Below are 14,237 nucleotides of genomic sequence, written 5' to 3'. Positions count from 1 at the left end.
GCTGGACCTCAATAATTCTTCATTTCATTGCCACCTATTCCTTGTCCTTTTCTGTCTGGAGGAGAGAAACCTGTGTGGAAAGAAGAGTTCAAAAGCACAGGAAGTTTTAAAGCAGCTTGGGGGGCACAGATGTTGCTGGGGCAGCTGTATTTTGGCAATACCTGTCTGCTGCTCTAGACAGCCTGCTTGGATCAGCTCTGCTCTCGAGCAGATTGTCAGGCCCTTTGAAGTATTCAAGGGGTTTGATTTATTCACATCAAAGAAGGCTTAGCTGTGAGGCTGGAGTTGGGCTGGTTGGAGCTCAAATGAGGAATTGTGCTAATCATTACACTGCTAATAGAGGATTTGCTGTCTCTAATGTGCTGTCTCTTTTCTAGATGGTGCATGGAAAATATTTCTCTGGTTAATTGCTTTGAGGGGAAAATGTTAAAGGAAATGAAACACTGGTGTTTCTTTTCTTCCCTCTCTAACATTTAAGGCTCTGATAATGATGTGAGGCCTCAGAAAACAGGGTTAATTGAGGCTGTTCAGCCACTGGAGATGGGGGACAGCAAATGTTACATTCATTTGACCTGTTCCTTTTCCAGGTTGGTCCCGGTGAGTGCCCACGCTGCCTTTGACAAGGCAGCACACTACTTTGGGATGAAGCTGATCCAAATACCACTGACCAAGGCTATGGAAGTGGATGTTCAGGTATCACTTTAGTCTCTCTCTGTGAGGAAATTAACACTGTACAGCAACTAGGCAAGAAATCTGCTGTCCAGGTAGCGAGTCAGTGGATAAAGAGGGAGGAATGCTTTGTGGAAAAAATGAAAAGCAGCATAAGTAAGTGTCATTACAGATGAAGTTGTATTTGAAATAACTGCATGTTATCCCTGTGTCCTGTGGGATTCATTTAGACTCAGGTAATTTATATATTTCATAAACAGCCTCAGATTTCAGAGGAGGGTGAACAAAAATATTATGGTATTTCCCAGTGGATGAGTGGTTGTAGCTCGTTGCTTTCCTCCCTGTACTCTTTCATGCCTTGGTTTTTAAGACCAGACTCTGCATGTTCTCACTCTCTATCTTTTTTGGCAGGATGGCACTTGGTAAACGGAATGTGAGCATCTTCTCTCTTTAAATCTTCAGGCAATGAGGAGAGCTATCTCGAGGAACACAGCCATGCTGGTCTGTTCTGCTCCCCAGTTCCCACATGGAATTATGGACCCCATTGAAGAGGTGGCAGAGGTAAGATACCCCTACCTGTAGGAACCTGTGTGTTGTAGCAGTAAAACCAGCACAAGAAGAGTAGAGGGGTTGCAGGATGCTGAGCAGTGAATTTGCTGGGGGGATCCCACTGGCTGGAAGGGTATTACTGTCAGGGTATGTAGGGTGCAGTTTGGGACTGAGGGGGAATGGGTGACTGTGAGATGAACCAGAAGTGCTCATTCTTTGCTACCTGAAAGAACACTCAAATGGCTCACCTGGTGAAAAGGCTTTGATTTAGGGCCTGCTGGTTGTAGCAAAATTGGCGTGGAAGTCTGAGGAATGTGTGGAGGGAGTAGGAGTCAAAGGGCTAGGGCTTATTTTCTGAACACACCTCTTGATTTCTTTCCTCTCTGTGCTCCAGTTATTTATTTTGTATGTGACCAGCCAGGGTCTCTGACCTTCTGTTCATTTGGCTCACACCCTTTTATTTTATTGTGGATACTCCTTTCAGACAATGTTGTCACATTGCTTTGGCAAACACAGCAAACAACCAAAATGCCACATTTTTTTTCTTGAGTGTAGAAGGCAGGAAAGGCATTGCACAAACAGCCAGCCTGTCCACATCTCCTGTACTGCACAAGTTGAGAGTGGTGTGATGTTCTCAAAGGCTTCAGTGAACATTTAACTGAAATGCCAAATATGTTTTGGTGACTGGAGTTTGGGTGCCCCAGCCACATCATTTTGATCTCTTTTTCACATACAGCTTGCAGTGAAGTACAAAATCCCCTTCCATGTGGATGCCTGCCTGGGTGGATTCCTTATTGCTTTCATGGACAAAGCAGGGTTCCCCCTAAAGCGTCCCTTTGACTTCCGTGTGGAAGGTGTGACCAGCATTTCTGCTGACACCCACAAGGTAAGGAGAAGGGTCTTCCAGGGCTTTCATTTTTGGGGTGTGATTCCTATTGCCATCCTGGCCTTCAGGCATTTCTTCCCTAGTGTGTGGAGGAGCACTGAGGTGCAGGGGTAGGGGCTGCTCTGCTCATGTGCTTTGTGCAATGTGCCAAAGTACAGAACCCCTCAGGCTGGGAAAGACCTCCAGGACTGAGTCCAGCCTTGAAGGGTCCCCACCTTACCAACCAGAGCAGAGCACTGAGTGCCACATCCAGTCATTCCATGAACACCTCCAGGCATGGAGGCTCCACCACCTTCCTGGGCAGCCCCTTCTACCCTGACAGCCCCTTTTTCCCCTTCCACAAAGAAACTTCTCCTGATTTCCAACCTTAACCTCCCCTGGCACAACTTGAAGCTGTTTTCTCTTGTCCTGTCATTGTTTTCTCTGAGCAGAGCCTGACCCCCCCTGGCTGTCCCCTCCTGGCAGGGACTTGTGCAGAGCCACAAGGTCCCCCCTGAGCCTCCTTTTCTCCAGGCTCAGCCCCTTTCCCAGCTCCCCCAGCCCCTTCCCAGCTCCGTTCCCTTCCCTGGAAATGCTCCATCCCCTCCAGGGCTCTCTGGCTGGGAGGGCCCAGAACTGGACACAGCCCTCAAGTGCCCCCAGCACAGAGGGACAATCACTGCCCTGATCCTGCTGGTTACACTATTCCTGATCCAGGCCAGGTGTTACTGCCACATGAGCACGTGGTGGCCCATGTACAGCTGCTGTCACCAACACCCCAAGGTCCTTTCCAGCTTTCCAGCCCCTCTGCTCCAGCCTGGAGCTGCAGGGAGTTGCTGTGACCCAAGGGCAAAACCTTGCACTTTGCCTTGCTGAACCTCTGCCCATGGATCCAGCCTGTCCCAAGCCTTCTGCTCTCTAGCAGATCAACAGATGGGATCTTGGTGAGGACTTGGATGCATTCCTGTGCCCTCTTGCTGCTTTCTAACCCTTTCTGTGCCCCTTGCAGTATGGCTACGCTCCCAAGGGCTCCTCGGTGGTGCTCTACAGTGACAAGGAGTACAGGAAGTACCAGTTCTTCATAGCCCCTGACTGGCAAGGGGGAATTTATGCCTCCCCCTCCGTGGCAGGCTCCAGGCCTGGTGGGATCATAGCTGCATGTTGGGCAACCCTGCTGCACATCGGAGAGTCGGGCTACGTTGAGGCTACCAAGAGGATCATTAGAACAGCTCGTTTCCTGGAGTCAGAGTACGTGGGAGCCTCAGGGTTTGGATCCTGCTGGACCGCTCCTCCCAAACTGCTTTTGTTTTGTTTTTCACTGGTACCTGCTGGGCAGTTCTGGGACAACATTTGTTTGTGCCCAGATAGCTGAGGGACACAGATGGGAGGGGTGCAGGCACCTTCATTCAGCTTGGCTTGGAGAATTCCTTCTGCCTTCAGCTGTGGCTGAGGGGGAATCTGGAGGGAGGACACAGGAAGGGTTATACTCTTCCTTGTTGGGGTGCTTGGGTGGCTGTGTAAGAGGAGCTGATTTTGTGTCTTCCCTTGCTTTTCTGTCTTCCCTGTTTTCCATTTCTTCCTGGATTTACTTGACTTTAGGATATGTAATGACCCAGGTCCTCTGGCAAGTCCCAATGGCCCGGGCTGGGTGCATGGTTTTTGGGTGGGAATGTGCTGCCATCTGCTCCCTCTTGTAGCTTTTCCTTTAAGGCTCCAGCTGTGTGGACAGAATGTCTGAACCCTGTAACATTGATCAGTCATTTATTTTCTTTTCAAGGTTGAGAAAAATTGACAGCATCTTCATTTTTGGGAAGCCAGAGGTGTCTGTCCTGTCCATTGGCTCGGACACTTTTGACATCTATCGATTATCTAATTTTTTAGCTGCAAAAGGATGGAACTTGAATGTCCTACAGTTCCCACCAAGGTGAGTGTGTGGAGACCAGGGAGTGATGTATTTACTTCAGGCCATGCAGCTCTTGTGATTTGCTGAGTACTGTTGTCCATGGCTGATAAATTGTGTGTAAAATTTTCCTCTGCAGACAGAAATCACTTTTGTAATTGCCATTATACAGCAGTGAAGATAAAGTAATAATAATTTTAATGAGCCTGGCAAAGGATTTTCTATTTACCTCTATCTAATACAAGCAGAAAAATATAAATAACTAAGGCTCTGTCTCATGTTTAGTTAACTGAGGGTTTGTAGATTTATTTATTTATTTTTACTGTCTTCCTCCTGCCCACTGAAGATGAAGGAAATTTAAAGAACAGTGAAGGGCTGATCATTTTCAATGTAAAATTAATCTTTGTCAGAGACTTTCCTTAAGTGGGAAATTGCGCTTTTGTGGGCAAAAGTGGTCAGTGCTCCCAGACACAGCTGCACTGCACTGAAAAAAATTTTGCCTGACCATGTGAAGTAAAGTCCAGAGAGCCTGAGGTGATAGCTCAGAGGTGGGAGCTTTCTTCTGGTGATGGCTTAGAAGCTGCAGAGGAAGGAGAAGGAAATGATAGCAGGGGTCACTGTGCTTGCAGGCAGCTGCATTTTTCTCACCAGAGGTACCTGGAATGAGGTGAGAAACTTTAACCTAATTGTGAAGTCAGGAAGGAAGGAAGAAGGAGCTCGTTCTAGCAAGCATTTTGCAGGGATTACCCTTAGTGGGAATGCTATTTCAAGGGATACAGTTACCACTGGCCACAGAAGGGCTCAGCTGCTGTTGGGGGGCTCAGAAAACATGGAGCTGTGTGTACTGTGGGTGTTTAATCTGTGCCCTCTGCCCTGCCTGCCCAGCATCCATCTCTGCATCACGCAGCTGCACACCAAGCCCGGCGTTGCTGAGCACTTCCTGAAGGATGTCAGGGACAGCATCCAGGACATCATGAAGGACCTCAATGCCAAGACCACGGGCATGGTGAGGAGGCCAGCACACAGTGAGGGAGTGTTTGGGCTGAGGGTGTTTCTCCTGTGTAACAGCCTCTCTTCTCTGCTTAGGGAGCCATCTACGGAATGGCGCAGTCCGTCCCAGACAGGAGCCTGGTGGCAGAGATTTCCCAGGCCTACCTGGATGGCCTCTACAGCACGGATGTTCTCAGCAGTGAAAAGCACATGAACGGCTCTCCCAGCCACCACTGACTGTAGTGCAACAGTCTGTGCCTTGCCAGCCAGCACTGGGGTGGTTCCAAAGGTTTCCTAGGGAAAGAGATTGCAGTTCCTTTGTTCCTACAATTGCAGGTTTGAGGGTGGCTTGATCTGGAAGAATTCCTTCCCTGTCTTAGTCTGTTCTGAAATCTGCATTGTTTTCATGCCCAATTTCAGTTTTAGGGCTTTTCCTCCCTTCCCCCTGCCTGTTTTCATCATGGCTGTTGATGGTGAATTGAATGTCCATTCCACAGCTCCGAATTCCTCAGGTACTCTGCATGTCCCTTCATTCCATGTTGTTTCTCCTTCTCAGACCTGATATTCAGCCAGTGTCCAGCCAAGTGTTAAATTTGAGTTCTCACATTGTGCCCCATGGCTCAAATCTTCCTGGAAGCTAATGGCAGACAGTAAATTGGAAATTCTGTTTTCTCTTCAGTATTGCTGTAAGCTGCTGCATTTAACAGACTGTGCTGGGAGCCTTATATCTGTGTAATGCAGAGCTGATAAATTGGCAGAGGGAAGGTAGTCCTGGCCTCCCTTTGAAATCTCAGTGAGACTGCAATCAATATCTGCTGAGGGGGAGAAAAAAACAACACAAAATCCTTTTCTGGAATCTCTTGAAGAACAGCAGAAACAGAAACCAAGCAGGGTGGCATAGGGAGAGGAACTTGGAAGGTACGGAAAACCCCGGGTACATCGTGGCTGTTCTGCTCCCCTGCCTCTTGCAGAAGACATGCATTGACCACCCAGGAGTGCTGTGTTCCCTTGCACAAATCTGAAGAGAGGTGCAAAGCTCATTTCACTGTTCAGAACTTGAAGGTTTTACACTGTCCCCTCACGATGCTGTAGCAGAGCCAGCCAGGCCCTGGCCCGTGTCACAGCCAGGGACGTCGTGCGCAGATGGTTTTTTTTTTACCACGGTCTTTTAGTATCAAAAAGGTGACTTTTGTAATAGCAGTAATCTCAGCTCTTTGCACTGATTCTTTTAAGGCACATTCTCAAAAGGGCATTCACCATTGTGCCTTGATGCTTCTCTGGCTTTTTTTTTTGTGGCATGCCAGGGAGGGTTGGAGGGTTCAGCTGTCTGACCACGACCTTGGTTGTGGTCATTTCTTTATGGTACTAATTCTGAAAACAAACCTCAAAGGCAGGCTGGCCTCAGAGGAAGCACCCTTGCCTGTTAGGTAGGATAGTAGTTGTAATGAGCCAAGTCCCTTCACAGTATTACAAAGATGCTGGGAGAAGCAGAGGAAAGGATGCAGCAAGCTGGAGCTGTTCCAGCCTTGGGCACGTGGCTCAGCCTTCCTATTTTTCCCCGCTGTTTTTAGGGTGAGAGAGTTTTCCCAGCACAGCCTTGTGGTCTCAAGGACAAGCCAGAATCTCTCAAGTAGCCTTGGAGTTACTCCTGCAGGGCTTTCCCATGTTTCCTCTCAGCTTTGCATGGAGCAGAGTTTCCCAGGCAGAATCCCACACGTGGGTGAGGACTTCATGCCGTGTCTGCACAGTTCTGTGCAGGGCATCTGAAGGCATCTCTCTGCTCCAGCCTGTTAGGCTGAAGCTGACCCTGGCTGAAGCACAGGAATTTTAAGGAATGAGAAGGTCACTGACCAGCTCCTGCACTAACCAGCCCAGCCACTGTGGGAAGGATCCTGGCTTTCCAACAGCTTTATTCCCTGTGCTAGGAGACACAAGCATTTTGGCCATCTGCCCTGAGCTTGATGACTTCATGCAAGTCTCTGAGCCCTTTCGAAATCATTGAATTGCCTGAGAGTCCCTTGATGGTGATACCAGCTCTGGCAGTTTGTATTGGACCTATTTATTCCCTAAGGTCTTGCCAGTGTGACCATTACTGTATCTCTGAGTTTGGAGACAGTCTTCAGTGTCTGGCTACTGTGATGGTTCTCTTTGGAACCGAGATTTAACAAAACACACAAAAAAAAGGGAGGTACTCTTTTTGTTTCTGCTTTAAAAGAAAGAAGGGGTGTATTGGGGTGGGCTGAAGGAGAGTGAAACTCCCTTCTCTTCCTTCCCTGGTTGCATTTTCCTCCCAGGAAGTAGGTGGATCTAACAGATCAGTGCTCCATTTCACATTTTTTGGATGTATTTGAAGATGTTATTTGTAAGTCAATGTATTCTATTCTGGGCTTTGCTTATTAATATTATTTGTGGGTTTAATTGTTCCATGTGTATTTGTCCCATACTGTAAATGTAATCCTGTGGTCGGGAGTAGGCCACTGTAATTCCCTGGTGTGTAGTTTTTATTCATCCTTGTCACCTAACATGTAATCTGCATCTACTTTATCATGCCAAATGGTCCTGGAAAAATGGATTTACAGGCTGTGTGATTGTTTTAAAGACAACAAAAAGAAGAATTTGATGAACTGGATTATGATCTGAAACTGGACGGTACTTTTAGACCTGGAGGGATCCTTGCCACTGTTAATTCCTGCAGGATTTTCTGGTTTTCCAAGCAGGACACTCACTTTGTTGCTTGTACAAAGCACTCCCAAGGGATTCACCTGTTTTTAGGTACTAGAATGAAGAATATCCAATGGGATGGACCAAGAAGAGATGTGTGTCTTCATGCCATGGATTTCATCTGCACTTTTCTGATGACTTGGGGGAGAGGGGAGCAGAAGGGTTGCCTACAATACAATAATACCTTGCCCAAGGACTTTTTAATGGACAAGTGGGATGAGTTGATCTGATGGCAGTTTTCTGCTTTGCTCTGATTTGCCCCTGGTCGAACTGGAGGCTGAAATAGCTGGAGAGATGGTGAAAATGGGCCTGGTTTGTATTAAAATGGTGCATTTAGCTATCTAGGCTCACTGAGCTCTTATTTTTCTGCTTCAGTGCTTGTTTGAATGAATGTGGACCTGTTGTTCCTGGAATTTGCTCATGCACAGCCTGGTCTGTGGCAGGGAGGTTGGTTTATGAATCTCACTAACTCTGCCTGAGGGCTGCTCTGTCCTTCTGTCAAAATGAAGGTGGTGCCTGTGTCTGCATCTTGTGTGTGATGTCAAGGATGCTGGAAGTTAAGAGCTACGGATTTTCTATTAATACTTTGTAGAACTTTAAAGGGTTAAAAAAAAGAGAAGCAAAAAAGACTTGAACTGGGTGTTTGTAGTGTTTTTCCCCAGACTGTTGTGCTGAAAGCAAATGCTGTTGGTTTCACATGATCAGTTCATTGTATCAGTGAAGATCCTGCACCACCAAATCCACCCACAACCTTTTTGGGAAGTGTGCCACCCTAAGCAGCCCTTGCCCTGGTGCCATGCTGCTTTTGTGCCTTTTGATTGTCCTTTCCCTGCCTTTGTGCCTTGGCTGTGGCACAGCTGTGATTTTACACAAGCAGTTTTTATCTGCCCTGGCTTTGATCCTCTCTTAGTCTTTCAGACCCCAGTCACTCTGAGGTGAAGGCACCTGTGAAGTTTTCTGTGTGAAGTTTTCTTTGTGGCTGCAGCACCTTCTTGAGAGCAGTCAGGGCAATACCTGCCTTTGGGGAAACCTGTTGGTGTCATTTGGTGAGTGAGGCCTCTTTGCAAAGAGCCATCAGGTTAAATGAGATGTTTATTGTAAACATTTTCAGTTGGTATCCTGCGAAAGGCTGGGGTGAGACCACATGCCTGATGTAATACTGCTGGAGAGGGGTTACAGCAGTGCCAAACTGCACAGCACCTTGCTGCTTGGGTACAGAGAAGCCAGAGGGGTCACAAAACAGGTTTTAGGCAGAAAGCACATTCCAGGAGGTAAGGAGCAACAACAGGGGCAGGATGGGGGCAGGCTCTGGACAGATTTACTGGTGCAGTGGTGTAACTTGGCTCTGGAAGGACATCAGCCTGTTGGAGCGAGACCAGGGGAGGTACCAGAATGATCAGAGGGATGGAGCACCTCTGCTATGAGGAAAGGCTGAGAGAATTGGGATTGTTCAGCCCAGAGAACAGAGGCTTTGGGTTGACCTCATTGCAGCCTTCCAGTGCCTGAAGGAACTGATGAGAAACATGACTTTTTACAAGAGCGTGTAGTAACAGGACAAGGGGGAATGGATTCACACAGAATAGGTTTAGATGGGATATTGGAAAGAAATTCCCTGTGAGGGTGGGCAGGCCCTGGCACAGGGTGCCCAGAGCAGCTGTGGCTGCCCCTGGATCCCTGGCAGTGCCCAAGGCCAGGCTGGATGGAGCTTAGAGCAGCCTGGGATAGGGGAAGGTGTCCCTGACATGGCAGGGGCTGGAACAAGGTGATGTTTAAGGTCCCTTCCAACACCAACCATCCCATGACTGTGATACGACTGACTCCTGGTAAGAGGCTCAGCAGCTGGGGGTGTGGGATCACATGGCTAAGGGTTTAAGGGTGGAATCTGCAAGATCAGAGATGGACACATGCACCCTGAGAAGTGCCTCCATCCATCCGAGCTGCGCCGGCAGGGCTGGCGAGGTGTCAGGGCTGTCTGGAACCAGGACCTAGCTTGGAAGTGGGAAGAGGCTCTGGGTGCAGCCATCGTGGCAGGACACAGTGGCACAGTGGGGTTTTGGCTGCGTGGATCCCTGCTCAGGAGAGGGAAGCTGCCACCTGCTCGATGAAGCTGGCCAGGTTGATGTCTCGCTCCGACAAACCCCCGCAGTCGTGGGTGCTCAAGGTGATGTGAACCTGAGGCAGACAGACAGACCCAGAGTTGCTGACAGAAACAGCAGGGCTGTTCTCAGTGATACATCTAATGAGACAGTAGCTACAAACTTGTTAGCAAAATTCCCTGGGGTGGCAGAGGCACTCAGGCACTTTGCCTGCTTTTTCTCCTTCCTGCAGCTCATGCTGGCCACAAGCTGTCACTGCCACCCCTGCCTTGGTCACAGCAGCCACCTGTGCCCATTTTCAACTCACTCTTTTCCCCAGAAGCTTTTCCTGTGGCTGTTACTTGATACAGATTTTAAAAAGCAATGCTGGTGCCAGCCTTTGTCAGCTACTGCTCAACTGGACAGGATAAAAGGAGGAGGAAAGGTTCTGTGGGAGCTGTAGGCTGGCTGTGATACGGGAACAGCATCTGAGGGAAGAGGTCCTGCTGGTGAGAACAGCACTTGCTGCTCCTGTTTTATCCCTCAGAAAAGGGAGCTGCTCCCTGAAGTGCTCTGCTTTGTCCCCACCATCCTGTTTCTTACCTTATTGTACACATTGAACCACTCAGGATGGTGATCCAGTTTTTCTGCCTGTAGAGCCACTCTGGTCATGAAGCCAAAGGCCTGCAGGGTAAGAAGAAAAGTTAACTCATTTACCCTGCAACATATTGGTTTTCACACCCATTACTATTAATTTTACACTGCCTGTGTCTACATAACCCAACCAAATGCAAGACCTGGGCTATTCTGGGAGTTTTCTGTGGGTTTTCCTCTTCCTGAGGAGTGTTTCCCAGGCAAACTCTGTGCTGGGTTGAGCCCTCTGGTGTCTTGGGGAGGTTACTTTGCTCAGCCATTCCATTTCAGGAGAGACACAGAGGGCTTTCTTTGGCTGAGCTTTGCAGAGGGGACTCCCTGCTCTGCAAGCTGGGTGTCCCAGTCTGCAGAACTCCGTGCCCCTGGTGCTCGTACCCGGTTGAAGTCCTTGAAGTGGAATTCTTTGAAGATGGCGTCTCTGCCTTCCACCTCGTTCCACCCCACGGCTCTCAGGTTTGGCAGCAGCTGCTCCCTCTCCTCCGTGCTCAGCCTGTGGGCTTTGCCTGCCTGGAAAGGGAAGGAAGGGCAAGAGGAGCAGGTCAGTGTGGCAGAAGTGGGATGAAGCAGGTGTTGAGAGCAATGAGGCATCCCATGGGTTAAGGAGTTGTAGCTGCAGAGTGGGTGGGAGGTTGGAATATCAATGTCCTCTGCTCCCTGCCTGGAATACATCCTGCATGGACCAAGGAAGTCCGGCTGGACCCTTCTGTCCTCTCACCTGCAACACCTCCCACAGTGCCTGAGGTACCTGTGTGAAGTTAAACTCCAAAATACATTCTCTTTTACACATAATCTTCTGGGGAAAAAAAAATACAAACCAACAACTTAAAAAGCAGAAGTTCTTGTGATCGTTTCTAGATCTGAGAGTTGTTTTAAGGTTCCTGAAGCAGCAGGGCTTATTTATTTATTTATTTGTTTATTTATTCATTTATTGGGAGCCTGCTTTTGAGGAGAAAGAAGTGGTGTGGATCAGAGATGAGTCACACTAAGCTGCAGTTCAGCTCCTTTTTCCCCCTCTCCTTTATATTACAATGGATTTTAAGAGGCTGTTTCTGCCTGTGAGGAACAAAGGGCAGAGGGAGGGATTGTGGTTGAGCTCTGCCTTGGGCAGAGCTGCTGGTACTTAGTTTTTAAGGGGTGGTAGTGGGGAAGCAGCAGTTCTTGGCTTTGAGGAGTGTTTATAGGCAGAGATGAAACTAAAATGAAGCTCTTGGGGATGGGGGCTGCCTGAGCCAGCTCTGCTCTGGCTCGGTGGGGAAAGGGCAAAGGGGCACTGCTCTCTGAAATGTTATGTTCTGGCAATTAAAATTCTTTCACAGAATCACAGATTGTTCTGAGCTGGAAGGGACCCACAAAGATCATCAGACTCCAGCTCCTGGCAGGATAGCCCCAAGAATCTCACCATGTGCCTGAGACCATTATCCAAACACCCCTTGAGCTCTGGCAGGTTTGGGTGAGTTGATCTTTCCAGCTGGTGATGATAAAGAGCTCCTTGCAATTTATTTTCCTTTATGTGCTGTAGAACCAAGTGTGGCAAGTTGGATATGAGTCTTGACAAATCTGGCCTAGTTTTTTTGTGGGTATTTGATCAGCAGCCCCTTGAGATGCTTTGCTTGCTCAGAAATGGCATTGGGCAACTGAGGAAAATCATCCCCTCCTGAGGTTTCCCTTCCCTTCTGCACAAAACCAAAGAACCAGCTGTGAAACTGATGTTTTTGTGGGTGGGTCTTGCATGTTTTGGGGAAGACTGGAAAGATGAGACCCCATTCCCGTGGCTGTGGGGGTGCATACCTGTCGTGTATCCCTGCCCTATGACTGCACAGAATGGAGGCTGTCACTGGGGGTGGGATGCTTCCTGTCCCCTGGCATTGCAGTCGCAGGGTTTTTGGGAAGGTGTTCCTTGCCTCTGCATATTTTGGATGACCCCTGGCAGCCCTGGCTCTGTCACCCCCTCCCCACCCCCAGATGTCAGCGGCACGCTGTGCTGGGAGGGAAGGCAGTGAGCAAACACGAGTGAGCTCCATAAACGCGGAGCCGTTGCCCTTCCCTGCTGATGGTGCGATAAGCCGGGCACAGGTAGCTTAGCAACCGGATAAGGAAGGGACAGAGGATGGCTCTGCTGGCAGGGAGCCACCCGCGGGGTTTCTGATGGGAGCAGGACAGGGGCTGCACCAGGATTTGGGACCAGGGGCTGAAACCTGCTCCTTATCGGTGCTACAGAGAGGAAAGGTAAAAGCTGGAGCTGTAGCTTGGAGCAGAAGGGTATGGATACAGGGGGCTGGGTTCCAAACCAGCCTTCCCCGGGCAGAGCAATAAAGGGACGTGGTGTAATTGTTCTTTTTCTCCATTGTGACTCTGTGGGAGGATGGCCCCCGGCTTCTCCCAGCACCAGCGGGAGGCTTGGCCAGGCTGAGGTCTGGCACCCAGAGCCCACTCCTCTGCCTGTGTCAGAGGGCAAACCCTCTGCCTGGAGCAGCCCCTGCCCTCCATCCTGCTCCAATCCATCCTTCACACCCCAGGACATTGGCCGGCCTGCTGGTTTTGTCAGGATGGCATGTTAATGCTTTCATGTGCTCTCATTCTTTAGAAACATATTCTTCTCGTTAGGGAAATGAAATTATTTTGTTTTCTTCTGCTGGTTCTCAACTGCCAAAAAGTTGGGATTTTAATTTTTGGGAGTTTTTTTGCCAGCAGGAAACCAAGCAGATGCATTGGAGGGAAAGAAACCAGCAAGGGAAATTGGGAGAATCTGAACCCTCTTTGCTCTAAAATCTTCCTTTTTAAAGAATCATGGAATGGTTTGGGTGGGAAGGGACCTTAAATCCCATCCAGTTCTACCTTCTGCCATGGGCAGGGACACCTTCCACTGTCCCAGGCTGCTCCAAGCCCCATCCAGCCTGGCCTTGGGCACTTCCAGGGATCCAGGGGCAGCCACAGCTGCTCTGGGCACCCTGTGCCAGGGCCTGCCCACCCTCCCAGGGAAGAATTATTCCTTAATGAAAGGTATAATTTCCACCTAGCAGAAGGCGCAGGGCACAGCCCTGGGCGGGCGGGCAGGGCTGGGAATGTTGTATTCCACACGGGTCTTTTGCTGTGCCGGCAAAGCCGATTTCCAGCCTGCCCGGGCGTGCTTCGGGGCTGTGCGGATGGAGCACACGTGGGGGTCGTCCTTGCCCTACAGAATGTGAGGGGGGGTCGTTGCTGGCCGATCCTTTCCCTCCCCCTGGCAGAGGAGCGAGCCTGCGGAGCGAGCGCTGCCTTTGGAGATCCAGCAGCGTTACTGATTAACCGCGGCGCTCCGCTCCTTTCCCCCTTCCCCCTGCCTCTCCTCGCAGCCTGCTGGAGCATTTCTGCCTCAGAAAACGCACACCAAACAGCCGGCTTGCCCAGCGGCGACTTACCATGCCCGCGGCTGCCGGTGCCCTCCGTGCCGTGCCGTGCCGTGCCGGATCCCGCCGGGCCGCGGCTGCTCCGGGACGGCGGGAGGCGTGGCGGGGCCAGCGGGTCCACCCCCGGCCAGCCGAGCCTTTCCCGCGCCGGCCGCCTGCCTCTGGGGCTCGGGGGGGCCGGACAGGGGCTCCTGGGAGCCCTGCACGACGGAGGTGTGATAGGTGATATGTATAAATTCGTGCCGAGACTACGGTGATTTCACCTGATAAAATCCTAGCACACCAAAAGAGAATTCCGGGAAAGCCCCTCTGATGAGATTACAGCAATGCGCACCAAAATCCTAGCCTGAATATTTGTCCTCGGAAATGTATATTCCAGGGGATTGCTCTCATTTGACAGGAGGCATTTTGATAAGCATCACCAGCAA

General features: G+C 49.9%; 2 protein-coding genes across 3 annotated transcripts in view; one reads left to right on the top strand and one right to left on the bottom strand.

Annotated features, from left to right (window-relative positions):
• The window catches only part of SGPL1 (sphingosine-1-phosphate lyase 1), a 30,813-nt gene extending 22,779 nt beyond the window's left edge, over positions 1-8,034 (top strand). Inside the window, exons 8-14 of one of the 2 annotated variants that reach the window (XR_005954324.1) lie at positions 588-693; positions 1,132-1,230; positions 1,955-2,104; positions 3,093-3,331; positions 3,861-4,007; positions 4,891-4,989; positions 5,070-5,211. Coding sequence is in view for 1 of the 2 variants with exons in the window: in XM_041427269.1 (XP_041283203.1) it covers positions 588-693; positions 1,132-1,230; positions 1,955-2,104; positions 3,093-3,331; positions 3,861-4,007; positions 4,869-4,989; positions 5,070-5,210 (1,003 nt within the window). In the remaining variant the exon portion in view is untranslated. Of the gene's footprint in view, positions 1-587; positions 694-1,131; positions 1,231-1,954; positions 2,105-3,092; positions 3,332-3,860; positions 4,008-4,868; positions 4,990-5,069 lie in introns of both variants that reach the window. The other variant, XM_041427269.1, reaches the window with a different exon arrangement.
• A 1,356-nt stretch (positions 8,035-9,390) lies between these two features.
• On the bottom strand, positions 9,391-13,890 carry PCBD1 (pterin-4 alpha-carbinolamine dehydratase 1). Its single transcript, XM_041427239.1, has 4 exons — positions 13,822-13,890; positions 10,799-10,930; positions 10,373-10,453; positions 9,391-9,866 (listed from the first exon to the last, which is right to left on the bottom strand). The coding sequence occupies exons 1-4, from the start codon at positions 13,822-13,824 to the stop codon at positions 9,768-9,770; spliced, it is 315 nt and encodes a 104-aa protein (XP_041283173.1). The 5' UTR covers positions 13,825-13,890; the 3' UTR covers positions 9,391-9,767.
• Positions 13,891-14,237: the final 347 nt, after the last annotated feature.

Source organism: Onychostruthus taczanowskii, unplaced genomic scaffold (assembly GCF_017590055.1).
Source record: "Onychostruthus taczanowskii isolate IOZ18803 unplaced genomic scaffold, ASM1759005v1 scaffold98, whole genome shotgun sequence".
Taxonomy (NCBI): domain Eukaryota; kingdom Metazoa; phylum Chordata; class Aves; order Passeriformes; family Passeridae; genus Onychostruthus; species Onychostruthus taczanowskii.
This window is presented reverse-complemented; position numbering and strand designations above follow the sequence as displayed.

Bases quoted from the DNA above. Each gene is read 5' to 3' on its own strand.
- PCBD1 (XM_041427239.1), bottom strand. The intron at 10,454-10,798 runs GTACGAGCACCA...CTTACCCTGCAG, and splicing joins ACTTCAAGGACTTCAACCGG to GCCTTTGGCTTCATGACCAG. The intron at 9,867-10,372 runs GTAAGAAACAGG...TGTCTGCCTCAG, and splicing joins GGTTCAATGTGTACAATAAG to GTTCACATCACCTTGAGCAC.